A 25,916-nucleotide genomic window follows, 5' to 3' on the forward strand; every position below is an offset into this window, starting at 1 on the left:
GCAGCAACAAACAGGCAGGTGTCTTTCTCCTCCAGAAACATCTCTTCCCTATACCCCGCCCTCGCTCCCTCATTGGTCTCCTCGGCACCATCCTTTTCTTTCATTGGTCTGTCTCCCTTACCTGGCGCCCCATCCTTTCCTCTCATTGGCCTGCCTCTACCCTCCCCTACCGCCCCATTGCTCCAGGTAATTGATCTTACTTAGCTTTCTTCGGCCCGCCCCTAGAGCCCCACTTTTTTCCTCATTATTCCGCCTCTCTCCTTTCCTTACAGCCCCATCCCTCCCCTTCCTTGGTCGGCTTCCCTCCCCATCCCCATCCCATCCTAATCCCTCATTGGTCCACCTCCTCCTTCCGTAGAACCCTACCCTTTCCCTCATTCATTGTTCCACTCCTCTCTTGGAGTCCCGCCCCTCCCCCTCATTGGCCTGCCTCCCTTCGGCTTCCGTCCCGCGCCACTCAGCGGCACTCCCTCGTCATTAGGTCCCGCGCTTTCGGTGCCCTAGACTCTCGAGTTGTATAAGACTGCGTCGTCATGGTAACCGCCTGCCTCCTAGAGGTCTCGCCATGGCCTGGAGAGATGGCTGGAGCTCCGCGGGCCCCGGCGCTCCCGTCGCTCAGCTCCAGGCCCCAGCGGTGAGAAAGGGGTCTAGGATGTGTGTAAATCACAGGCCCACCTGAGGGACGGAGACGTGGGGGTGAGAGGGAGAACATGGCCCCCCCCAGAAAGGGGGGGGGGCGGAGAAGAGGACGTGGACCAGGTGGAGGGGAGAGAACTTGGGGTATGGAGGGAGGGGGATGGGGCTACGTATAGGGGACCCCGGGGTGAGGAAACTACCTCTACCAATGCAGTTCGGCACCCTCTCTGAAGCCCATAGTCTTAGAGAGTTGCCTAAGTGACTTGCCCAGGGTGACTGACAGAGCTAGTATGTATCAGACTTCAAGGCTCTCTCTCCTCTGTGTCATGCTGCCTAATGGAGAGAGAGAAAGCAAAAATGTGTTAGAGAGGGTGGAGAATGTGGCTTTGATCAGGATGGGAAGAATGACGGATCTCACACACAGCCCCAAGGAGACTAAGTACTCAACCTTGTTCTTAGGAAGAGGAAGAGGGTGATAAAGGGGTACAGGTATCACAGGTCTCTTATGCCCCTGTGTTGGCCTAGCCTGGACTGAACTTGTGTCCCAACCCTTCAGCCCTCAGTAACTATCCTGCAGTCTCTCCCAGGGGCTTGGGTACCTCCTCATCAGCCAGGACACATGAAGGAAGGTGAGATTTCCAGACCTCCCCCATCTCTCCCATTTTTCAGCAGCTCCTTCTGCCCTACTAATCAGCTTCCTGTCCCTGTCTTTGGCTACTAATTTTGAATTTCCCCAGGGAAGAGGCTTTCAGGACCTCACTGGGGCTAGGCTAGTTGGTCACCCCTTTCTAACCAATTTCCTTAACCAGACCTACTGTCACTGATGATGCTACAGAACATTCAAATGCACCAGCTGCTCATGAGTCGCCTGACAATGAGTGCCCTTGATTCCAAGCTCCTGACTTCCCAGGTTTGTTGACCCTGGCAGAGTATGGTGCAAAGTTTTTGCTTTTTTGGGCAGGGATCCTTGTGATAAAACTGTGTGGAGAGACAAGATAGAGTGTCACCCCCAATTTAGACTGTCATGCCCCCACTGGTCACTCAGCAGTGTCTAGGGGAGAGGTCTTTGGAGCAGGTTCTGGAGCCTCCTAGGGATTATAGTATTTCCCAAGGACATTATGGCAGGACCCCAAGGACTAACTAAGTAACTAATCAGAGGGTTGAAATATGAATAACCAGTGTTCACCCTGCTTGTCTCCAACATAACCACACTCACCCTTATCTCCCAACACTTTCACACTCTATCTCTCCATTAATGATTCCTAGCCTACCTCTTCTGAGCCAGCTATCATATGGACAGTGATAACCAAACCTCACTGAACACAGCAGCAGCTATTTCTCCCTACTTGGAGCAACCCACCCTTCCCCCTCAGATCACCTCAGAACCTGTAGCAGGTGTCCCTTGGAGGGTGGGTTCTGTTCCCCAAGTCAGTGGATGGGATAGAGTGAGTTGCCCAGAATGAGCAAGCAGAGTTGTGTTGGGACAGGTCAAAGACCTCACTACATTTTCTTTAACCTCAAACTCAACTTTCTTCCACACTAACCTTATTGCTTTTGAAGATGCTTCCATTCTTCCAGTCACTCAGGTTCACAGCCGTGAGGTCACCCTTGACTCCTCACTCTCCCCACTCCTCGTCCAAGCAATTCTCATCTCCACAACATCTCTCAAATCCATTCCCTCATCTCCACTCACAGAGCCACCATCCTAGTTCATCAGTTGTTCATCAGGTGCTCATCACTTCTCACCTGTGTGGTTCCAACAGCTTTCTAGTGGGTCTCTCTCAAGTTTCTTCTCACCAATCCATCCTCCACACACAGCTTCAAAAGTCATTTTCTTAAAGTAAACATCTGATCATGTCACTCCCTTATTCAATAAACTCTAGTGGTTCCCTATTAACTATCACATCAAATATTGTTTCATCTTTATTTCATCCTTTTCGGTGTAAGTTTTATTATGTACATAATTACTAAAACAGTAGCATATGTAATTTATAAATAAGTAAATATATACATATCGGAGATACATACTCCAAACATTTTTACTGATAATCAAACCATTGGTCTAGGGATTCAGACTATTCCTTGAGCATTCACCCCTGAAAAAGACAGAAGAGGAAAAGGGATAAATAGTGCTAGTTATTCTCTACCTGCCAGGACTGTGCCCTTATTTTCATCTGCTGCTGGGAGACGTTGGATTGGTTTAGATAGAACTTCACTTGAGAATATCATGTAGGTAGAAATAGGGTCTAAACATAGCGGGACACAGAGAGGACTGGTTGGAACTTTAGGGTCTTGGAGAGGAAAAGAGGGATTGGAGAGAAAAGGGAATGGAGAAAGGGAGCTTTGCTTGGTAGAAGTCTGATTAAACATCCCTTTTTCTCTCCCTCCTTAGGTCAATATGCTGAGCCTGCAGGATGAAGAAGGAGAGGAGGAAGAAGAGGAGATAGTAGTGTTTCACCACCATTACCTGCCTTGGTCAGCCCCAGCCCTGGTCCCCCTGCTTCCCTGTCCAGTGCCAGACCCACGTCAGTCATGGCTCCCAGAAATCTCAGGGATTAGGAATCTCCCTCGAGACTCACAGATCATCCCATCTGCCAGGTTGTAGGATATATGATTGAAGTTTGAGGGGAAGGGGGATGGATGATGCTATAAGGGGAAAGTGATAGAAAAGGTTCTTTGCTAGAGAATGGGGTTTGGAAAGGTTACCTGGGGGTAGGGATTGGCAAGAACAGATTGTGAGGTTGAACATCAGAGACATCCACTACTTCCTGACCATTCTTTGTCTTTCCTCTCCCTTAATCCAGGAGAGGAGTACCCCCACCCCCACCCCCCAGTGCCACAGGGACGGTGGGTGCTGATGTACCACCTGCCTCAGGTAGGGCTCTACCCCAGCTCGCTTTTCAACCCTCCCCATGTGGCAAAGTTGGGAAGAGTCAGGACTGGGACCAAGAGTGAGTAGAAGAAAAACCTGGCTTTAAGCTTTGGGGGAAGTATTTGTGGCCCACCAAATGCAGTCTCCCCATTCTCAATGTGGTTGTGCCTATCAACTTGGTAAGCTGGACTGCATGCTGAAAGGGAGCTTTATTCCCTTCTACTCATATGTTCCCTTTAATTCTTCCTAACTGGTTGCCCATGCAGGTCCCCTTTTCTGCCCACAATCCAGCTGTAGACTTTTCTGACCTTTCTCTTTTCCCCATACCAAGAGGGTTACTTTCTCCTTAGACTACTATGATGTGGCAGAGGGACAATCGTGACACTATCCCCGATGGACTGGCTTCTCTGGCTACGTGGTAGAAGAATCACATGTTCTACAAACCCCATCTTGGGCAGCTACAGACGAGGCAACTTGTGGGGCCGAGAGCCTCACCTCCACTTCTCCTTTTCTCTGAGAGTCATCCCCCCTGCAGCCCTTAGACTTCCCAGTCCCAAAGGTTCTCCTAAAGTACCTCACTCACCTCCAAATGGACCCTCCCCATTGGATGAGGGCCAGGGCTAAGAGTAATCTTGACTTCTGAGTCCAGTGTTTTAGGGAATTAGAATAGAAATAAGAGCCAGGGAGCAGGGTTCCCTCTTCTTCCCTTTCTGTTTTTCTCTCTGCCGTGTTCAGCTCCCATCTCCTCTCCACCATCTCCAATGCGACATATCTCCTGTGCAGTGTTAGCTTCTACTTCTCGCCCTAGGTAGACTGGTTGGTTCTACCACTGCCCTTCCTTGTGTGGTTCTCTTTTTCCACTATAGGATTTAGAGGTGGGAGGGATTTTAAAGATTATCTAGTCTCATCCTTGTACTTTTCAGATAAAGAAACTGAGGTCCAGAAGAGAGACCTGACTTGTCCCAAGTTGCACAGGGAATAAATAGATCACCAGAATCAATGTCCTCTGACTATAAATTCAGTACTTTGCCTCTCTGTCTCATATTGTCTTTGAGAGAATGTTGTGGAAGGGACTGGGACTGAGTTAGCATGGCATGTGGGAGGGGAGTGAAGACTTATCAGTTTAATACTGATATTGACCAGGTCTCAAGAGCAACTTTGAAAAGATTGGTGTGGGTCACAGAGGGCCAGGGAAGAGGCATTAGAAGACTTAGGAGTGAGGATGGTAGAAATCCTGGAATTTTGCCCACCTCCACTCCCTTTATTCTAATTTTCAAGGCCCATCTCAGGAAATCAGAAGGAAAGATCAAATCCCAGAGGAAAGTACTGCAGCCAGACCTTGCTGGGGCAGGATTTCTGCCCGGGACATCTCTCTGACCCCTGATGAAGGGAGATGGGGCAGGGGAGGAAAAGATTAAGGGCAACAAGGTGGACATTATCCATAGATACAATACAGTTGTGCTGGCTCACCTGTCACTTCAGGGGCATCTTCATCCAGATTCTTGCTGGTGCCAGGCTCTTAGTGGCTTCCCTTTACCTTCCTTTATTCCCTCAGCCCCAAAAGAGTCAGCAAAGACAATGTGGCCTGGAGAAGTAACTAGTGCCCCTGAGGGTGGAGTGTTTGGTTAAGCTAAGTTAGCTTTGGATTCAGATTCTCGCTGGCAATAAAGCACACGCCCCACAGAACATGGTTTTTATTGAAAGACAGGGGAAATACTCTAACAAACACAGTTAACACAACAAAGACAAAGACACAAACAATATAGATTCATTACCTCTCAGGGGAACTCCAGCACTTGATCCTCTCAAAGCTGGGGCGGGGGGTCCCGGTTTACACAGCCCAGCTCGATCAAGGCCTGAGAGGGAAACTGATCCCCATAGGTGAGATCCCACTCACTTGTTCCACTCAGGGACTTTTATAGCATCCTAAACAAGGAAGGCTTACTGCTAACTGTCCTGGATGTTCCCTGGCAGTGAGGGTAGCCACTCCCCTTGGGGGGGGAAGATCTTGTCAATCATTTTGTTTTTGAGAACTGGCTAGGTCCTCAAGAAGCAGTTTCAGAATTTCCTGTCCTTTGTTTAAGACCTATCTGTCTCCTAGTGGAAGTGTATTCAACTCTTTGTTTGGGCCTATCAACCAGAGAGGAATGTCTGAGAGGTTCATTCTTATTGAAGGTTTAGAGGAATGTCTGATTCTTTATTCCAAGCCGAAAAGATTTTGCAGGAGCTGGGGGATGGGGGGAAGGAAGAAAAGCTGGGCTTACACTATAATATGGAAGATCTTCTATAATGATTTATCATTCATTCGGCCCCAAGATCTGACGTATTTAAGTGTAGGCCATGAAAACTTTAGGGATCATTTTGGTATACATTTGTAACATGTAACAATTACATAGACACAAAATTACAGGTACTACAAACGAAGACTTGACTAAATGTGAGGCCTCTAGTAATTTGTCAGCAACTATATGAGTTGGTATTCGATGTTCATTGAGCACTCTTTGATTATTTCTCAATAGTTGCTAAAGCTCTAAAGAGGAAATAGGTAGAGGGTACCTAAGAAAGAGTTACATCGTCTACTTGGTCAGGAGAAAAGCAGAAATCCTCATCCTACCGATGGAGAAAATCCAGCAAAAGGACTGTTAGAGACAATACAGACACACTGAACGTGGAAGGTCTTATAGATTGAAGGAATGGTTTAGCAGACAGGGTTCCATCCATCACGTGGCTATTCCACATACAAATCCATGATTACAATTAGTACACACACTTAGAAAACAAAGTAATTATGTAGTACAAAAGGGACAACATGGAAGTTACACATTATAACAACAGAGCACACCTTAAAGTGCATAATAGTGTCAATACACAAATTGCTAGTAACATTTAGAGCGTATTACAATAGTATTTGATGTCCAATGATCTAGGGGTACGTAGTCTTTGAATACAATGTTCCAGAGTTGGGAGTCTCCTACCTGTAACACTCTTTGGGCATTTTCTTTTTGTTCTGATAATTTAGAGTAGGTTGGTGGGGTAGGATCTTCGTGGGCAGCCACTGAGCATTAACAATTAAGGCTTGGGACACATCCTGTCCAGCACTGATCAGTCTGCTGGAAGGGTTCTCGAGATCTATAAAATCTATTATGCCCAAACCTGTCCCTGCTCCGCCAAGCAAAGTGTCATACCAAGCTCTTTTGCATCAAGCGCATGGTTTAAATAGAGGAAAAACAATATTATAATGTAGCGTTAGTTTTTGCATACTCTGGGTTACATTAACACAGCTATTAGGGACTCTGACTACTGAAGAGGGGTGTCTTAGTGGTTGGGCAGGTGTTATAGAACAGAGATAATCCGCCCTTCAGACATGATTAATATTATCAGTGGTGCTAAAACGCAATAATGCACCAGGATAGCAAACTAGTAAGTACAGTACTATTTTCTCTTTCATCAATAATTTTGGCAGCCCTTGATCTATCTGCAGGCTTACTTTTTACCCAAATGTTAGCTATTATTTCCCATCTTTTTCAATTTTCCTTGTAAAAGCCCATTCATTCTTTCTATCAGACCTGCTGCTTGTGGATAATAGGGGATATGATATGGCCCATTTATAATGGCAAGCTACCAGGATTACCGAGTAGGTAGGTGTGATTTTAGAACTGGGGTCCAGGCACAGGCACTCAATCAGAGGCTAAGGAGAAATGTTAGAATTAGGGTCCAAGCACAAGCACCCCAATACCCCATTATTCCCCCTTAACTAGATGGGACCCAAAATCGTTTGGGGTAAGGGATGAAGGTCTCAGCTTCTTGAACTGCTTCATGCTGAGAGAGGACGTAGAGCTGTCCCTGCCTCCCAGGGTCCCTCCTTCAAGGAGCTGGGTCTGTAGCCAGTGTCTGGAACTTGGTTGGCGCCAGGTCCAGGGGGTGAGGGGTCACAGCCTTGGACAGAGGTTGGCACTCAGCTTGAGCTGCCATTTGCAAGTGGAATGCACTGAGCCTAGAAGAAACAAATCTGACAAGGAGGTTAAACAACTAGTAGAAATTTGGTTGAATTATCCATTTTCAAATCTAAAATACTTCCTTATACTCTCTCTCAAACATACTGAATCCTCTGCAGGTGCATCCAGAACAACTTTCAAGGGACAAAAGGGGCTAATCTCCATTTGTCCCTAAACCTTCTTATCTGCCTCTCATATTTCTGATCAAACCTTTCATCTTTCCAAATCTCTCAAACCTATTATTCAGCTTTCCTTTACATTTCAACTGCAAGACAAAATAGCTCATAAGTTAGTGCTTTTTACTGACATAGTTATGCCTGTACTGGAATCCCATTTCAGCTTCAACGAAGCAAAGCAGTTAATGACCAACCTCACAGGTTGATGGATTTGCGTTCTTGTCCACAAGTTTGCTTACTCTTCCCCAATTATGCTCATTCTGGAGGAAAGGGACACTTCAGGAATTAAATCTTATAAGCTCAAACGCCTATTTCAACTCTTGCTTAGGCCATGAAATGACTACAATTTCACATCAAAACAGCAAGATATATAAACTCATTACATTAATTTAGAATAGGCCTTCTAAAAATCACAAAAGACCTTTTTAAACATATCTTCTAAAAGTGTTTCCCCTTTTAAAACAGTTTTAAAATTTATCCTGATAAGAAATAATCATTAAACTTTCCTGAAGAAGATCCTTAAGTAACATAAATTCCCAAAGTACTATAACAAACAAAATTCCTAGTTATCACTAAGTTTCTTAGTCAAAAAGGTGTTGTAATGAAATCTCACATTGGTAACAGTAAGATACTGATCAGAAGAAAAAATACTGCTGCTTTTAGAATTTATCTAAACAAAGGGAACATCTTAAGGTCAGTTTTAATTAATTTGCATAAATTTCTGCACATTCTCTAGTTATAGATAAAATAATATTAAATTGCCCAGTAAGATAACACAAAAGAGTTCATATCTTTTACTGACTACTTGCTCTGATCACAGAAATTTGCTATAGAAGGAAAGAAAACAGGGACATGTAACATACCAAACATGAAGGATAAAACATCCTTGGCTTTGTTTAAATTCAGATATAATTATAATTGTTCAATTATGCAGTGTGTTTCCACCTCATAGCTAAACTCAGGAATAGTCAGGTGGGAGGTACTTCTTTTCAAAAAAACACAAATGGGAAACTGAGCCAAAGAGGATCCCATCCTAGATTGAGACTAAGATTGTCCCCTTAGCTTTTTCCCAAATGCAGAGCTCCACCTGTTAACAGTACAGGGTCATATTCCCTCTGAGCTTGTGGCATTTCTTACTGATTTAATGCAGACAACTATACCCAAATTTAAACTCAAAAATGAATTAGTTATGGACCCAAGTGCATTTCGCCTTCAACAGCAAGTTTAGCTAATCAAGCCAGATACAGTTGCTTTTCAATAAGCAATAAAAATTTACTAGGACTCTCATACATAAGGGATTTCATTAGACATCTTTTCCTTCTCAAATTTGAACTTGTCCTGGTGTAAAAGGCAATCATTAGAATCCTTTCTATACTTCTCAGCAAGCCAAGTTCACCATCTAGGGCCTATACAAACCAAACGAATTCCTTCACTGAGGCCAATGAAATGGCCTAGTCCATGCAAACAGTTTCCAGGGCTTTGGCAATTTGCAAAATAAAGAGAATTTGCAAGGATCCCATGAAGGGATTAATAGGAAAACCTTGGGCCTGGTTGCTATCCCTTGCTGTTTCTCTGAGCACACCCATTCAAAGTCAATCCAAAGTCACAACAAACCTAAAAATGAGACTTAAATGAAATTTAAAAATCTACAGTAGGTTTGGACGTAATTGTCATCAATATCAAATTAGTGCAACAGATTAGTTTACAGATAGAACTTCAGTAGACCTTGTAAAAATCATACAAAGGATTTTACAAAATATTTTTTCATAAAATACATTTTCCTTTCTCAGAGACAGCTTACAATTTATCCTGATATTAGTTAACAGTTCTTAAATTTGATCACAAAACCTCTTCCACATAGTCGAATTTTAAAAATACAGCAAAACCATAAACAATTATGATCTATTTAAACTTCAGAATCAAAATAATTATCATTCCACTGGCTTTACCTGTCAGATGTGTTCCCAGATTGCCTTTCACTAAGAATATTCATCTCATCCCCATTGACATAAGTCTTATATTGAAGAAAATTCACATAAAGTTAATAAATATGAAGCAATTATATTTAACTTAAAACAGTTCACATTCAAATAGCATTTATTTTATGCCAAGCATTGTACCAAGTATTTTCACAATCATGTGACGCCTATAATATCCCTGGGAATGAATTCCACCACCATCCCCTTACTGAACAACAAACTAAAGTACATAGAATTTCTTGGGGCTATATAGTTAATAAATTTGTCAATGCCAAATAACAATATGCACCCCCCCTTTCCCCCCTTTTTTAAATTTAGATATATATTTCTAAGTTCCAATCACATTATTCTTAAGGAAGTTTTACAATTTGGACTCACCTGTTGTAAAATAGCATCCCTAGTTTTACACAATTTTCCGTCTTTTAGTTTCAACAAAATTCAATTCTAATTCACCCAAGTTCCACAAGGTAAGCTATGCTTCCCCTTTTTCTTTTCCCAGGTGGGGGAAGGTAATTCAAATTCCCTACCACTGCTCCCTTCCCTTATCTGATCTGGGATTAGAGGGCTTTTCGGCTATGTTAAAGCGACAGGGTGAGCCTGCTTCCCCGAAGGTAAATGTTGCCCCTAAAAAACTTTGTTTTCAAATTATGAGCGTCACGTTTCACTTAAGAAAGAAAGCGGGAAGCTTTTCCCATCAGACTTATCTCTCCTCACATTCCAAATCTGGCCAGAATTGGAATGGGGGGGGGGGGAAGAGAGAGAGAGAGAGAGAGAGAGAGAGAGAGAGAGAGAGTAACAATTTCTTAAACTTCTCACATATGCCTTCTCTTTCTTACATGCCCAAACTGTTTTACCCTTGGACCCCGACCAAAGCCCACCCCCCTCTGCCCCAAGTCCCCCCCCCCCCCCCGCCCCTTTTCTCCTACCATTCCTTCCCTCTGGCTATGCATCCTGCCATAGGTGGCGCATAGTAACACCCAGCCTTTCTCTATGGGGATACTCTTCGAACACTGGGTCACATGTAAGGGTTCCGCTGCTTCAAGCCGGCCACCCCTGTCTTCCCACAGACTGGTCAGGTCCTCGCACTCCCTGGCCACAGAGCAGCAAGACAGCTCCTCCCACCCAGGCATGCTCAACTCGCCCACCTTGGGGGCGGCTTCACCTGTTCTTTGGAATGGCATTACTGCAGAGCGAAAAATCCAATCCTGTTCCTGACACCAATTATGTTCGGTTAAGCTAAGTTAGGTTTGGATTCAGATTCTCGCTGGCAATAAAGCACACGCCCCACAGAACATGGTTTTTATTGAAAGACAGGGGAAATACTCTAACAAACACAGTTAACACAACAAAGACAAAGACACAAACAACATAAATGCATCACCTCTCTGGGGAACTCCAGCACTTGATCCTCTCAAAGCTGAGGTGGGGCGGGGAGGAGGGGCGTCCTGGTTTACACAGCCCAGCTAGATTAAGGCCCGAGAGGGAAACTGATGCCCACGGGTGAGATCCCACTTGCTTGTTCCACTCAGGGACTTTTATAGCATCCTAAACAAGGAAGGCTTACTGCTAACTGTCCTGGATGTTCCCTGGCAGTGAGGGTAGCCACTCCCCTTGGGGGGGGAAGATCTTGTCAATCATTTTGTTTTTGAGAACTGGCTAGGTCCTCAAGAAGCAGTTTCAGAATTTCCTGTCCTTTGTTTAAGACCTATCTGTCTCCTAGTGGAAGTGTATTCAACTCTTTGTTTGGGCCTATCAACCAGAGAGGAATGTCTGAGAGGTTCATTCTTATTGAAGGTTTAGAGGAATGTCTGATTCTTTATTCCAAGCCGAAAAGATTTTGCAGGAGCTGGGGGATGGGGGGAAGGAAGAAAAGCTGGGCTTACACTATAATATGGAAGATCTTCTATAATGATTTATCATTCATGGAGTCATGGAGGGGGAGAATTATGGAGATGGTGGGGGCAGGGATGGGGAATGATAGGAGGGTTTACTCTGGGCAGCTAAGGAGAGGAGAGTTAAATCCAAAGAGTATGTTTCTATGTCCTGTGCGTAGATTTTGATTTCTAAAGAAAACAAGCCATTGTTAAGACTTGGCATTCGGATGAAGGTCAACAGAATATCTTTTCCCAAGGCCTTTCTGGGAAAGATAGACCATTCCCATCACACACATACACACATACACACACACATCCTTTTGTTTCTAACCACTCACTAAGCTATGTAGAGGTTATAGATGACCCATGACAGCAAAGGCATCCCCCACCCCTTGGGTCCTTGTAGTCACTCTGGATCATGACCATCTGATTCTGTGGTTCCTCCAGGCAGCAAGTACCCCATATCCCCCTGTTCGGTTTTGACGCCAGTGTTGCCCGTAAGCAAAACATAGGATGACTGAGATCACAAACACCAGCAGCAGCAGAATCGTGATGATGATGGTGACAAGCATCTGGTTGTTCCAGGAGGGTTCTGGAAAGGGAAAGGGGCAGTGTGAGAGCACCATCCCCTCCCAGGTCAGCTTGGGCTCAGCAAAGCCATGGGTCCTGGAGGGTGCTGATTTCCTAGAACACCAAAGCCTGGCTCATAGGGGGGTTGACTTTTACTCAACTGGTGAAGCATTAACACTCTGTTCTTAGGTACCAGCAAGTATCTGAAGACCTGTCAGGTATGAGGTGCTACAAAGAGATACAGAGATAATGAAGAATCTCTGCTTATGGAGCTTGTAGTCTAAAAACCATTCTAGCCCTGAGCATCATGCCAAAGGGTCAGGCTTGTCAGGTTCTCACCACAGAACCCTGCATCCTGGATGGTGAAGCTGTCTTAGACTGCATTTTCCCCTTCTAGTGGGGTGCAGCTTGGTTTTTGACTTCTCAAAGACAGGTGGAACAGACCTCCCTGACTGGGAACCTAAGGCTCTCACCTCCAGCTGCTCACCGTCCTTGGTCTCCAAGCTTCTAGGACAAGATGGGCAAAGAGCTAGAGATCATGGGGATTTATATGGGGAAAGAGGGAGTAGGAAGGACATCGAATGAAAAAGGAACCCTGTGAGTAGGGTTGAGGGAGTCACAGGAGATTAGCTGCCAGCACTGTCAAGGAGCAACCTCCTAGCAAAAGCTGAGAGCAGGGCTTAGTGTGCTTCTCCTAAGGCTCCAAAGGAGGAAGCAGGAAAAACAGACTCAAAAGCAGTATCCCCCTAGGATCCTGCCTGACGCACCAAGTATCTCCAGCATCTTGGGCTCTGAGCTGGCAAAGAACTGCTTGCTATGTGGCCTGAGGTCCAGCTCCGCGTGGCAAGAGAAGTTACTCCTACTATCTTCCCTTCGAGCTGTGACATTGAGAGTGAGCCAGGCATCCTGCAGAGCAGTAGACACAGTCACAAAGGTCTGGCGGTATAGCTCTTCAGCGCCCTGGAGCAGAGTGAGTGTGAGGTTCTCCAGCGGGACCACATTAGGCACATGGCATGTCAAGGTGAAATTCTCACCCACAATCACCCAAGCAGGCTGTAGGCTCAATGTCACCTGCTCTGGTGGCCCTTAGGGGACAAAAAAGGGTAATAACCTTGTGAGTGGAAGACCTAGAGAAGGGACTGCCAGCCTCTCTCCAACGGGTACAAGGACCATAGAGAAAGCCCCCATCAGTACTACCATCTCTTAAACAGCCTGTCTGAAGCAGGTAACCCTTGGCTTCACTTGTATGAAAGGGATTGGACTATTGGTTCATTCTATGGTATAAACAAGGAGGAAACTGTTCAGGGCAAAGAGTTTATTGTTTAGTTTCACTGTCTTAGAGAGGGTTTGGGCTTTGAAGTCTCAAGTGAATTGCATAAATTTGGACAGATACATGTTTATACGAGACTTAGAAATATTATAACAAACTGAAAAGGCTCAGTTTAAGTTCTCCATCCCATTATCTTCCCCACCCCACCCGCAACAATTAAACTACCCACATGTAACATTTACTTGTTATATAGCTTGTATTTGTCATCTTGGATGGGTTAGAGAGGGATCCTAAGCAGGGGCTGTGGAGGGGGAAGCCAGTGTGGATGGGCTGAGATTAGGGAAGGAGCCAAATCTTGTCCACTCACGGTATATGATGACATTGACAGACTTCTTCTTTTGAATATTAGAGCAGATGAAGTAACAAAAGATGTTGGTATTCTGCGAGAGGTTTGATAAGTGAAACATCTTCCAGTGAGTCCCTTCTTTCTGCATGGTCACTTTTACGTTACGGGTCTCAATGCCTCCTTTACCAGGGTGTGTACAGTTGGTGCTACAGTTGATCCACAGGTCCTTGCCAGCCTCAACCACAGGCCACTCTGGCCACATGCTCACCTCAAATAGCTCCTCTCCTGCTACTGGAAGAAGTAACAGCAAATACCAAGTTTCAGGGGTATGCATGCATGCGTGTACTTGTGTATGTGTGTATGACGTTGGATGTGTTCTTGCACTCTGCCAATTTGAGGACACTGGCAGGGGTGGCTTAGGGAGACATATCATAGATTTTCCAGATTTAGGGTTAGGGAAACTTATTATTAAGATAGGTAACATATAGCACTTTAAGGTTTGCCAGGCACTTGATATAATTATCTCATTTGATCCTCATAACAACCCTGTGAGGTAGGTATTACAAATATTATTAATGCCATTTTACAGATAGGTAAATTGGTACTAGAGAGATTAAGTGACTTGCCCATGATTTCACAGCTAGTATGAGATTCAGAAGTTAAACCTAGATCTCTCCTGGCTCTAAGTCCAGCGTTTTCCCCACTGAATCATACATTGGGCTCTGCCCAATACCCTTCACAAAAATCCCTTTTACTCCCATCAGTCTTTCGTTACCTTTCTTCTGCGCCAATCAACAGATGAGGATGCCAAGGCCCAGAAAAGTGATGTCTTACCTGAAGTCACATGAGGAGTATGTAACAAAACCAGGATTTGAACTCAAATCCTCTTGACTCCCTACTTTTTTTCATTTTTTTAAATATACTACCCTGTTTCCTTATCTTCTTAATTGGACTCTGCTCTAACCTTCTTTTTCAAATCCATACTCCATATTTCTGCCAGATTAATCTTAAAACACAACTAGAGTCATGTTGTCCCCTTTTGAATGAAGTCTGAACACCCTAGCTTGGCAACAAAGGCTACCTACAATATTTCTCTAAACTACCTTTACCGTTATATCTCCAATTACTCCCCTGAATGTACCTACCCTACTGTAGCCAAACTAGACTATTCTCTGTCCCACCCTCCCCACCACTACCACACCTATGCTCAAGAGTTAAACCTCTTTGGAATGTCCTCTATCAAAATCCTCCCCCTTCCCCTTCAAGATCCCATTCTGGTGCCTCCTCCTTCATGATGCTTTCCCTGATCTTCCTATAGACTATCATCATTAATAGGACACATAACTTCTCCTGGGGCTTGAATTGTACTGTCACCCACTCAGTGTACACCAGCTCACCAGAAAAAAACCTCCCTTTCCTTAGGAGAACAATCAAATATCACTGCCTTTAGAAGCCTCTACTGAACAGCCACTCCCTCCTTCTTCAGGAGTGGAATGAAGACTTATTCTCACCTTTATACCTGAGAAGCACCTCTTCTTTCTTGGAAGTTGTCTGAACCATGGTGGGAAGAAGGAAACCTGTCACATGGGACCTAAACCATTTCCTTGAGTAGTGTAGAACTTTCAGGGCGGGGGCATGGCAGGGTGGTGAGGAGAAACTTTGAGGTTCTAGAAATCTTACCCATGAAACAGAAAGGGATTGAAGAATAGATTGAAATGCAAAATTCAACAATATATTGTTTATAAGAAATATACTTGGCAGTGCCAAGATGGCAGCTTGAAAACAGGACTACTTGCTTAAGCTCTCCCCCAAAGCCCTCCAAACACCTATAAAAAATGACTCTAAACAAATTGTAGAGCTACAGAACCCACGAAATAACAGAGGGAAACAAGTCTTCAGCCCAAGACGGCCGGGATGGTCACTGGGAAGGGTCTATCGCACCCTGCTGGGAGCTGAGTGCCGCCCAGCTTGGGCCATGCCTGAAGAGACCAGGCTGGGAGCAGATCAGGTGGAGCAGGCCTCAGGGCCCTGAATCACTGAGCTGTGGCAGTTACCAGACTTCTCAACCCATAAATGCCAACGACAACAGAGCAGGTCAGTGGGAAAACTGCTGGATCTGGGTGAGAGAAATGCACAGTCTGGACCCAACCCTGGGGGCGGAGGGCAGCAGCAGCAGGAAGCTCAGGGGGCTACTTCCAGAGCTCCAACGGCAGCTGCTTCTGGCCCCAGGTCCACCTGGTGGGAGGAATCAAGTGGCTGATCAGAGTAGGAGTGCAGGGAAAGCTTTGCTGGCACTGAGGCAAGGTTCTCTTGTTTTGCCCTACTTGCATCTGGGTCGCAGTCCTGGTTGGTAGTTCTTGGGGGAGGAGGAGCATTGGTGTGGCAGAGCTTGCAGTGACTGTGGAGAGGGAATCCTCCTGGTAGTTACACAGCAGAAAGGAGTGCTTGCACTCACAGACCAGAGCACAGGCCAGGAAAGGAGTATCATACCACCTCAGAATAGAAGCAGCTCTGAAAACAACAGCACAAAACCCCTGAAGCTTGGGACAGAGTACTTTCCACTCTGGAAGCAGTCATACTCTTACCAAAAGCTCAAAAGTCAAGTAACTGGCTGGGAAGATGAGCAAGCAGCATAAAAAGACTCAGACTCAGACTACAGAATCTTTTTTTTGGTAACAAAGAAGATCAAAACATATAGCCAGAAGAAGTCAGCAATCTCAAAGAGCCTATATCAAAAGCCTCCAAGAAAAATATGAATTGGTCTCAAGCCATGTAAAAGCTCAAAAAAGATTTGGAAAAGCAAGTAAGAGAAGTAGAGGAAAAATTGGGAAGAGAAATGAGAGTGATGCGAGAAAATCATGAAAAACAAGTCAATGACTTGCTAAAGGAGATCCAAAAAAAATACTGAAGAAAATAACACCTTAAAAAATAGACTAACCCAAATAGCAAAAGAACTCCAAAAAGCCAATGAGGAGAAGAATGCCTTAAAAGGCAGAATTAGCCAAATGGAAAAGGAGGTCCAAAAGACCACTGAAGAAAATACCACCTTAAAAATTAGATTAGAGCAAGTGGAAGCTAGTGACTTGATGAGAAATCAAGAAATTATAAAACAGAACCAAAAGAATGAAATAATGGGAGACAATGTGAAATATCTCATTGGAAAAACCACTGACCTGGAGAATAGATCCAGAGAGATAATTTAAAAATTATTGGACTACCTGAAAGCCATGATCAAAAAAAGAGCCTAGATATAATCTTTCAAGAAATTATCAAGGAAAACTGCTCTGATATTCTAGAGCCAGAAGGTAAAATAGAAATTGAAAGAATCTACCTATCGCTCTTGAAAAATATCCCAGAAAGAAAACTCCTAGGAAAGTTGTCACCAAATTCCAGAGTTTCCAGGTCAAGGAGAAAATACTGCAAACATTCAGAAAGAAATAATTCGAGTATTGTGGAAACATAATCAGGATAATACAAGATCTAGCAGCTTCTACATTAAGGAATCAAGGGGCTTGGAATATGATATTCTGGAGGTCAAAGGAGCTAGGATCAAAACCAAGAATCACCTACCCAGCAAAACTGAGTATAATACTTCAGGGCAAAAATATGAATTTTCAATAAAATAGAGGACTTTCAAGCATTCTTGATGAAAAGACCCAGAGCTGAATAGAAAATTTGATTTTCAAATTCAAGAATGAAGAGAAGCATGAAAAGGTAAACAGCAAAGAGAAATCGTAAGGGACTTACTAAAGTTGGACTGTTTTTTTTTTACATTCCTACATGGAAAGATGATATTTATAACTCATGGGACCTTTCTAAGTATTAGGGTAATTGAAGGAAATATACATATATATAGACAGAAGGTACAGGCTGAGTTGAATATGAAGGGATGATATCTAAAAAATAAAATAAAATTAAGGGGTGAGAGAGGAATATATTGGGAGAAGGAGAAAGGGAGAGATAGAATGGGGTAAATTATCCCACATAAGAGAGGCAAGAAAAAGCTGTTATAAGTTAGGAAGGGAAGAGGGGGCAGGTGAAAGGGAACAAGTGAATCTTGCTCTCATCAGATTTGACTTAAAGAGGGAACAACACACTCAATTGGGTATCTTACCCTACGGGAAAGTAGGGGGTAAGGGGATAAGGGGTGGGGGATGATAGAAGGGAGGGCAGATTGGGGGAGGAGGGAGTCAAAAGCAAACACTTTTGAAAAGGGACAGAGTCAAGAGAGAAAACTGAATAAAGGGGGAAAGAATAGGATGGAGGGAAATAAAGTTAGTCTTTCACAACATGACTGTTATGGAAGTGTTTTGCATAATGATACATGTGGGGCCTATGTTGAATTGCTTGCCTTCTCAAGGAGGGTGGATGGGGAGGGAAGAAGGGAGAGAATTTGGAACTCAAAGTTCTAAAAACGAATGTTCAAAAAAATTTGTTTTTACATGCAACTGGGAAATAAGATATGCAGGCAATGGGGTATAGAAATCTATCTTGCCCTACAAGAAAGCAAGGGGCCAGGGGATAAGGTGGTGGGGGGAGTGGGGTGACAGAAGGGAGGTCAGACTGGGGAAAGGGGCAATCAGAATATATGACATCTTGGGGTGGGGGGGAGGGTAGAAATGGGGAGAAAATTTGTAACTCACAATCTTGTGGAAATCAATGTTGAAAACTAAAAATATTAAATAATAAAAAATAAATTCTACTGCAAAAAAAGAAAAGAGATATACTTAAAACCTACAGTCATACAGAATTAAAATGATGGGCTCTGGTGGAATTTATCATGGTTCAGGTGAACTAAGAAAACCAAGTGTAGCATGATCTCAGACAAGACCGCAGTAAAAATAGACATGGTTACAAGAGGTAGAGAATTTACATTATATTTAAAAGCACCATAGACAATGACATAACAATATTTAATAAATACACCAAATTGCATAGCATCTAAGTACTTAAAGGAAAAATTAATTAAACTAAAGAAACAGACATCAAGACTAATAGTTGAGGACCTTAATATATCCCCTTAAGAACTAGACAATTCTAACTTGATAAATATGAAAGAAGGAAAGAACCATAAAAGTAAAGACCTTTTGAAAAATTAAATATGATTGATTTCTGGCAGCTACCGAATGGAATAAGAAAGTTATATACATATTTCTCAACTGTGTATGGCACCTTTACAATAATTTACTGTACCAGTATATACAAACTTCATAAACAAATACAGAAAAACAGAAATATTAGATACATCTTTTATTGATCACAATGCAAAAAACATATAATCAGTAAAGAGCATTTGAAGAAAAGAGCCAAACCTAAATGGAATTTAATTGTAAAGAATTGGTGGGTCAAAGAACAAATCATAGAAACAATAATTTCATTGAAGAAAATGATGAGACAAAATACTAAAATTGTTGGAATGAAATCGAAGCTGTCCTGAGGTGGAAAGTTATATCTGTAAGCTTTCATTGATAAAAGAGAGAACAGATCAAAGAATGAAATCTGCAACTAAAAAAAAAAAAATAAAAGCAACGAACTTAAAAAGTTATAAAAATAGAAACTTTGAAAAGTAGGCATTAACAAAATCCATAACTAACTATTGAATTGATAAAATTAGGAAATGGCTTCTTGGGGGAAAAAACCCTAAAAAATCAATAAGGTCTTAGCAAATCTAATTTTTTAAAGGGAGAAGAAAGCTAACTTACCAACAGAAAAAGTGAATATGGAAAATTCACAACAAATGAAGAGGAAACTTTTTTACCAAAGTATGTGCCAACAAAAATGATAAACAAGTTGTAAACTAAAAATAAAAAATCTAAAAATGGTTAAAAAGAAAAAAATTAAATACATGCATATTTACAAAAATACAAAATACCCAAACTAACAGTACAAGAAATAATTTAAATTCAATATCCAAAAAAAGAGAAAGAAATTGAATATCACAGATGAACTCCTTAAGACCTCAGTATTAGATGGATTTACAAGTATATTCTATCAAACATTCAAAGAATAATTCTTTCCAGTACCACATAAACTATTCGCAAAAAAAAAGATATCCTACCAGTCTCTTTTCATGATACAAACATAGTTTTGATGATTGAACCAGGTAGAGACAAATCAGAATGGGGATGGGATCTACAGACCAATGTTCCTAATGAATAATGGTGAAAAATTTAAAGTGTTATCAAAGAGACTACAACAATATAATAAAAAGATTATATACCAAGACTAGCTTGGATTTATGCCAGGAATACAAGATTGGTTTAATATTAGGGAAACTATAAATAATAGACTATATTGATAATAAAACAATAAAAACCACACGCTTATATCAATGCAGAAAAAAGTTTGACAAAATATAGTATCCATTTCTGCTTTAAAAACCAATATGAAGAATAAAAATAAATGGAGCTTTCCTTAATATGATAAATAATATTTATCTAAAACTGCATTAAATGGGAAAATGTTAGAGACCTTTCTAATAAAGTCAAGCACAATTCAAGGATGTTCATATCACTATTACTATTTGATATAGTTCTAGAAATCTCTGCTGTGGCACTAAGACAAGAAAAAAAAACCCAGCCCTGAAGGAATAGGCACAGGCAAAGGGAAACCAAAATTATTGTTGTTTTGGGGTAGATGATATGATGGACTACTTAGAGTACCCTAGGAATTCAACTAAAATTTAACTGAAATGATAACTTCAGTAAAGTAGCACTATGTAAAATAAACCCATAAAAAGAATCAGCTTTTCTGTATATTACCAACAAAACCCAGAAGGAAGAGCTAAAAGGAGAAATTCCATTCAAAATAACTATATAGACTATATATGTATATAATTATATATATGAACTGCATACCAAGACACATTCAAGAATTATCTAATTACAACTACAAAATTTTCTTTACAGAAATAAACAGACCTAAATAATTGGAGAGATATTAATTGCTCACAGTTGAACTATGTCAACATAATTAAAGTGACTATCAAAAGGATACTTTAAGGAAATTTTTTTTAAAATTTAGTTCCTGGGGGGAAAGACTCAACAAAAACTGTTAGGAAAACTGGAAAGCAATCTGGCAGAAATTAGGTTCAGACTAGCATCTCAAGCTATATAATATAATATATATATATGTATATATATATATATATAACAATCAACTCTAAATGCATTCATGATCTAAAGATAAAGGTCATATCATAAACAAGTTAGAGTAGCAGGGAAGGAGATACCTTTTTGGACGTAAAAATTCTCAATTGAAAGGATCATGTCATAAAATTATCAATTTTCATAAAAATTTAAAGCATTTGCATAAACAAAATCAATTCAGTTAGAATTAACAGGGAAATAGTAAACTTAGAAAACATCTTTTGAGTGAGTTTCTCTGATAAAAGTCAGTGATCTTTTAAAGGCAAGCAACCTGACTTCAAGAACACTGTTGAGTAGAATTAGCTCTATTGCTCTTAGTTAAAGAGATTGCACAGTCCTGTACCCACTACTACATGGCATTATGGCTTCTTTGTCCAGATTGAGGATACACTCCCCTCCCTTCTCTCCTCTCCTTTCCTTTTCTCATAATAGCCTCAATCTATTTATTCTGTTAAGCAGAGGCCATGTGATGTCTTTGATGGGCACTATCATGTTCCAGAAGCAGTCAGATGGTATGGTGGATAGAGTGCTCTGAACTTAGTACAGTGCCTGGAACATAGTAGGCACTTAACAAATGCTTGTCAGCTTCTTGTCCACCCTATGTTTCAAAAACATATCTGAAGTCCTTATAGGAAGTAGCATCACCACCCTCTCCCCATCTAACATAGTAGTGGACACCATGCCTCATCATCGTTCCCAGGACATCTATTTGTATAGACAGCTCCATTTACCCAGATAATTGTTGATCATATTTCACCAGATTTGTCCTGGCCTATGTGGTGGTCTGGTAGGGAAGGCCCATAGCTAAAATCTAATCCCATTCATAGGAGGGTTTCACTCAAAAGACAGGTTCTAGTTGTACCTGAAGCCCGCTGGGTCATCCAGAATAGAAGATTGTAAAGAGAGGGCATACAGCCTATCAAACCTGTATCTTAAAAAATTTTTTTCACCCCTCATTAGAGAATCAACTATACAATGGATTCAACTTTGTGAGCATAAGTATGAAAAGCTCCCCATTTCAGCCACCTGAAAAAGGGACAAAAGACAATCCCTGTCTGGGACTTCTAATTTATTTAGCAAATGGGCAAAGCTAGGTGGTGCAGTGGATAGAGTGCTGGGTAGTTCTGACACTTAACTAGCTGTGTGACCCTGGGCAAATTACTTAACCCCGTTTGCCTCAGTTTCCTCATCTGTAAAAATGAACTGGAAGAAGAAATGGCAAACCATTCCAGTATCTTTGCCAAGAAAACATCAAATGGGGTCATGAATTGGACGAGACTGAACAATAGCAAAACTTCATAATAACCAATCTTCTGTAAGTTCTCCTAGTCAATTGAACTCTAAAACTGACAAAACTCTGAGTTGTCCCCATTAGAGATTACCCTCACAAGCCCTTGTTCTAATGTTCTAATCATGCTGTTTAAATGTTTTCCTGCAATTACTCACTTTCTCACTTAATCATAGAGGAAGGTATTCCCATAACATCCCAGAAGATAGTAATTTATACACCTGGGGATTTCTTATTGTGTTTTCCAGTTTCCAGTCCTCATTGTCATTCTCATTCATATCCTTTTCCCTTATAGTCCTAATCTTGGCATGGTTTAATGCATTCTCCAGAGAAACCTCTGGGTCAGAGATCATATTTCCCATCTGTAGCCCATCAGTCTCCCTAAGCATTGCCTTTCCCACCTATTTTGTTACTATATCCCTAAGTCATTTCTCTTCCTTCAAGGCATAGTTTTCAAGGATTAAAAACTCATTCCCCTCTGACTCTAATCGCCTAATATGCAAAAAAAAAGTTTATCTTCATTTTCTTTGTCAATAATCTACTTTTTCCAAAGCAGCCAACAAGAACCAAGGAATTCATGATTTTGCTACATTTTTACTTTCCTTATCATACTCCTTAAGTATGCATGCCACTAAACCTACAAGGTGAAGGGGAACTTTCTCCTTAGCCCACTCAGATGGGTCCCCACATACCCCAAACGGTGTTCTAGTCACAGAACACTACAATCCTACATCTGACTATATTGCCCAAGACTCCCTTTCTTCCGTAACATCTTTCTTCCTCTTCAACAATTTAAACCCAAAGCTGCTGCAGAACAATCCCTTTTGACCACAGCAAACATTCTGGGCCAAACCTAACTCAGGCCAGTCCAGTAATTCAGACTCAGGCTTAGAATGCAATGAGGTACTCATGGACCCAAAATACAATAAAAACAACTTTAATGGTGACAAAGGGTAAAAAGGTTATAATTTCTAAGGCTAAAAGATACTAATTCAAATAAAAAGGCTAGTTCCCTCAGCCTCCACATTCACCACTGCAAGCCATGCTAGGCAGGCATTCCCACTGGGCAACAGGAGCTCCAGTAAAACCTCCAATCTATCTCTCCATTATCTTTGCATCACATGAGAAGGAATCCAAAAGGCCTCTCTCACCCAGCCTCCATAAAACAGGTGGCTGCTGTTACTACAGAGAGTAAAGAGTCTAAGATGACTCTGAGGTTACGAACCTTTATGACTGGGGAAACTGCTAACTTTGTGGCTCGGTATATCTTGGCCTATGCTTTTAGCATGCCCTCTTAATCCCTCCCAAGGCCAGGATTTCCTCACAGCTGCTGAGATCCCCAGGCCTATTAGAAGAACAGCAGCTATTTTTCCTTATTAGGAAACTCTCGCCCATTCCCCATTGTCCTTCCCACTTTCTCTTCCCAAGAGGGAATAGGTTTTAGTACTATTTTGACTGTAGTACAAGGAAGGACATTTATTCTTGTTACTTGGGAGTTGTCCAGGGCAGAGAAAATCATGAGAGTATAGGGACAGAGACATCAGAAGCTCTTTGGTAGAAATCTGGCAGATTTTGGATGCCTGGGAAAGAGACCCCAGACCCAACACAGAGCCATTTTTGAAGTATAGTCATGAGGCTAAGTCTCTTTGCAGCATCTCCTGGAGCTTTCCCAGACTCCCTAGCCTCATGTTGTCTACTCATTGGGCCCTGACTGTGTGGACCACACTTACCATAACAGCAGTGGAAGGAAGAATGGAACATTTATTAAATGCTTACCAGGTGCCAGGCACTGTACCAAGCATTTTACAAGTATCTCATCCTGTCTTACCCAGAATTTGAATCACTGAAAATTGAAGCCCCTGTCCCCACCAAAAAAAAGACCAAAAACCCCTCAAGGACCAGGCAAAGATGGGTCTTAACCCAAAGAAAAGGGAGCTAAATTAATTGAATTGGGGGCTAGGACACACTTGGCCCAGGGGTATCATTCCAGGCTTCTCAATACATTTCCATTCAGATAGGTGGCTGTTGCTTTGGAGTCCATTAATCCCAAGGACATTAAAAGCTCCATGATCTAGGAAAAGAGAGGCAGGTATCTCCCGTAACACCTAGAAAAGCTAAACAAAGTGTTACTACTCAAACCTTGCTAGCCCCTCCCTCTGATAGCAATTTTCTCTTTTCCAACCAGTACTTACAGTTATGGCCGATAGAAATTTTTCACCATTTTCCTCACCTGGAGAGGAGAGCAGGGTCAAGAAAGCCATCAGGACCCAGGTACTGAAAAGCAACATTTCCATACAGACAGACTAGTGGGGGGATAGCTGAGAGCCTGCCAGGAAAGAGAAAGAGAAACAACTGAGAAGATCTGGCTTAAATGCTTAGCTGGGTGGTGTATCCTGCAGTCAAGAATACCCAGCATGGCCTAAACGCCAATGACAGAATTTCCTGCAATTGTCTGAGCATTTCTAGGAAATGAAGAAGCCAAAGGAAGTGGAACAGCACTACTGATTAGCCTACTTTGGTAGAAAAAATGTTGTAAAGCCTACTTTCTGATTCTGAAGTAGGGAGGGCATTCAAAGAAGAAGGAGAAAAAGAATAGAAATCATCACTTGACTGCTACTAGTTGAGTTTGAGGCTTAAGTATCTCTTGAACTTAAGAGTTCTCAGCTGCATTAGTGCTAGCTAAAGCCAACTAGGTATCTGAACTATAACCAGTACCAATATAGTGAACGCGTAGTATTAGGGAGCCACCAGGATGTCTAAGAAGGGATGAATTGGCCCAGGTCAAAGCACGATAACATGATCAGTAGTGGGAAGGAACCTGGAGTGGCCACTGCCCTTCCAGCCTGAGTGAGATAGGGAGAACTAGTTTCAAAAAAAAAAAATCCAAATAAATTGCCGAAGAAAAGATTTCAGAGAAAATGGTTTGAATTGATGCAGAGCAAAGTGAATACAACTAGAACTCTTTATCGAAGGTCAGCAACATTGTACAGAATAATGGCTTTGAAAGGTTTAAGAACTCTGATATATGAAATGATTAACCATGTCTCCTGAGAACCTATGATGAAACATGTTACTAGTCATCTCCTGAGGAAGAAGTGATAGTCACAGAGTATGAAAAGAGACATATATTTTGAGACATGGCTATTGTGTGGGCATGTTTTGCTTGACTATGCCTAGTTATTTCTAGGGTTTCCCCCCCCTTCTCTTTAACATTGATGGTACACCCAGTGAGGGGCAACTAGTTGTGGAAGATGCCCAGGCCTGGGCATCAGGAAGGTTTCTCTTCCTGAGTTCAAATCTGGCTTTAGACACTTACTAGCTGTGTGACCTTGGGCAAATCACTTAACTCTGTTTGCCTCAGTTTCCTCATCTGTAAAATGAGCTGGAGAAGGCAATGGCAAACCACTTCTAGTATCTTTGCCAAGAAACCCCAAACGGGGTCACAAAGAGTTGGACATGACTGAAAATGACTGAGCAACAAATACCTCATTACAACTGTTTCTAGTTTTGGGAGGGGGAGAGGAGGGGTTAGCAATAGTGATGATGGAATCCTAATAAACCTGCCCCCAGCCCCAACATTCTAACTTCCTTATGGGCCCCACTGAACCACACAATCTGGCTTTAACCACACCTCAGGCCCCCAGACTCAATATAGCCACTACCTCTAGCTAGCTACTGCCTCCAGATCCAACTCACCTATTTGAACAGGTGTGTCCTTGTACTCAATCACAATCACATGTAAAGCCAATCAGTGAGTGAAAA

The 25,916-nt window shown here is 42.2% G+C and overlaps 2 protein-coding genes across 5 annotated transcripts; one reads left to right on the top strand and one right to left on the bottom strand.

Annotated features, from left to right (window-relative positions):
• The first annotated feature begins 506 nt into the window (after positions 1-506).
• PRR29 (proline rich 29) lies at positions 507-4,508 on the top strand. Of its 3 annotated transcripts, XM_036757061.1 has the most exons (6): positions 507-634; positions 1,193-1,265; positions 1,446-1,546; positions 3,029-3,234; positions 3,441-3,511; positions 3,859-4,508. In XM_036757061.1, the coding sequence occupies exons 1-6, from the start codon at positions 566-568 to the stop codon at positions 3,888-3,890; spliced, it is 552 nt and encodes a 183-aa protein (XP_036612956.1). In that variant the 5' UTR covers positions 507-565; the 3' UTR covers positions 3,891-4,508. The 3 variants fall into 3 exon arrangements, with proteins under 3 accessions (XP_036612956.1, XP_036612955.1, XP_036612957.1); XM_036757060.1 differs by lacking the exon at positions 3,859-4,508 and having other exon boundaries at positions 3,441-3,591; XM_036757062.1 differs by lacking the exon at positions 3,859-4,508 and having other exon boundaries at positions 3,029-3,111; positions 3,441-3,591.
• Positions 4,509-11,361: 6,853 nt separating this feature from the next.
• ICAM2 (intercellular adhesion molecule 2) lies at positions 11,362-24,473 on the bottom strand. 2 transcript variants are annotated; one of them, XM_036757321.1, is made up of 4 exons: positions 24,385-24,473; positions 13,740-14,009; positions 12,870-13,187; positions 11,362-12,124 (listed from the first exon to the last, which is right to left on the bottom strand). In XM_036757321.1, the coding sequence occupies exons 1-4, from the start codon at positions 24,446-24,448 to the stop codon at positions 11,949-11,951; spliced, it is 828 nt and encodes a 275-aa protein (XP_036613216.1). In that variant the 5' UTR covers positions 24,449-24,473; the 3' UTR covers positions 11,362-11,948. The 2 variants fall into 2 exon arrangements, with proteins under 2 accessions (XP_036613216.1, XP_036613217.1); XM_036757322.1 differs by lacking the exon at positions 24,385-24,473 and adding an exon at positions 24,347-24,377.
• Positions 24,474-25,916: the final 1,443 nt, after the last annotated feature.

The sequence above is a fragment of the Trichosurus vulpecula genome, chromosome 4, assembly GCF_011100635.1.
Source record: "Trichosurus vulpecula isolate mTriVul1 chromosome 4, mTriVul1.pri, whole genome shotgun sequence".
Classification (NCBI taxonomy): domain Eukaryota; kingdom Metazoa; phylum Chordata; class Mammalia; order Diprotodontia; family Phalangeridae; genus Trichosurus; species Trichosurus vulpecula.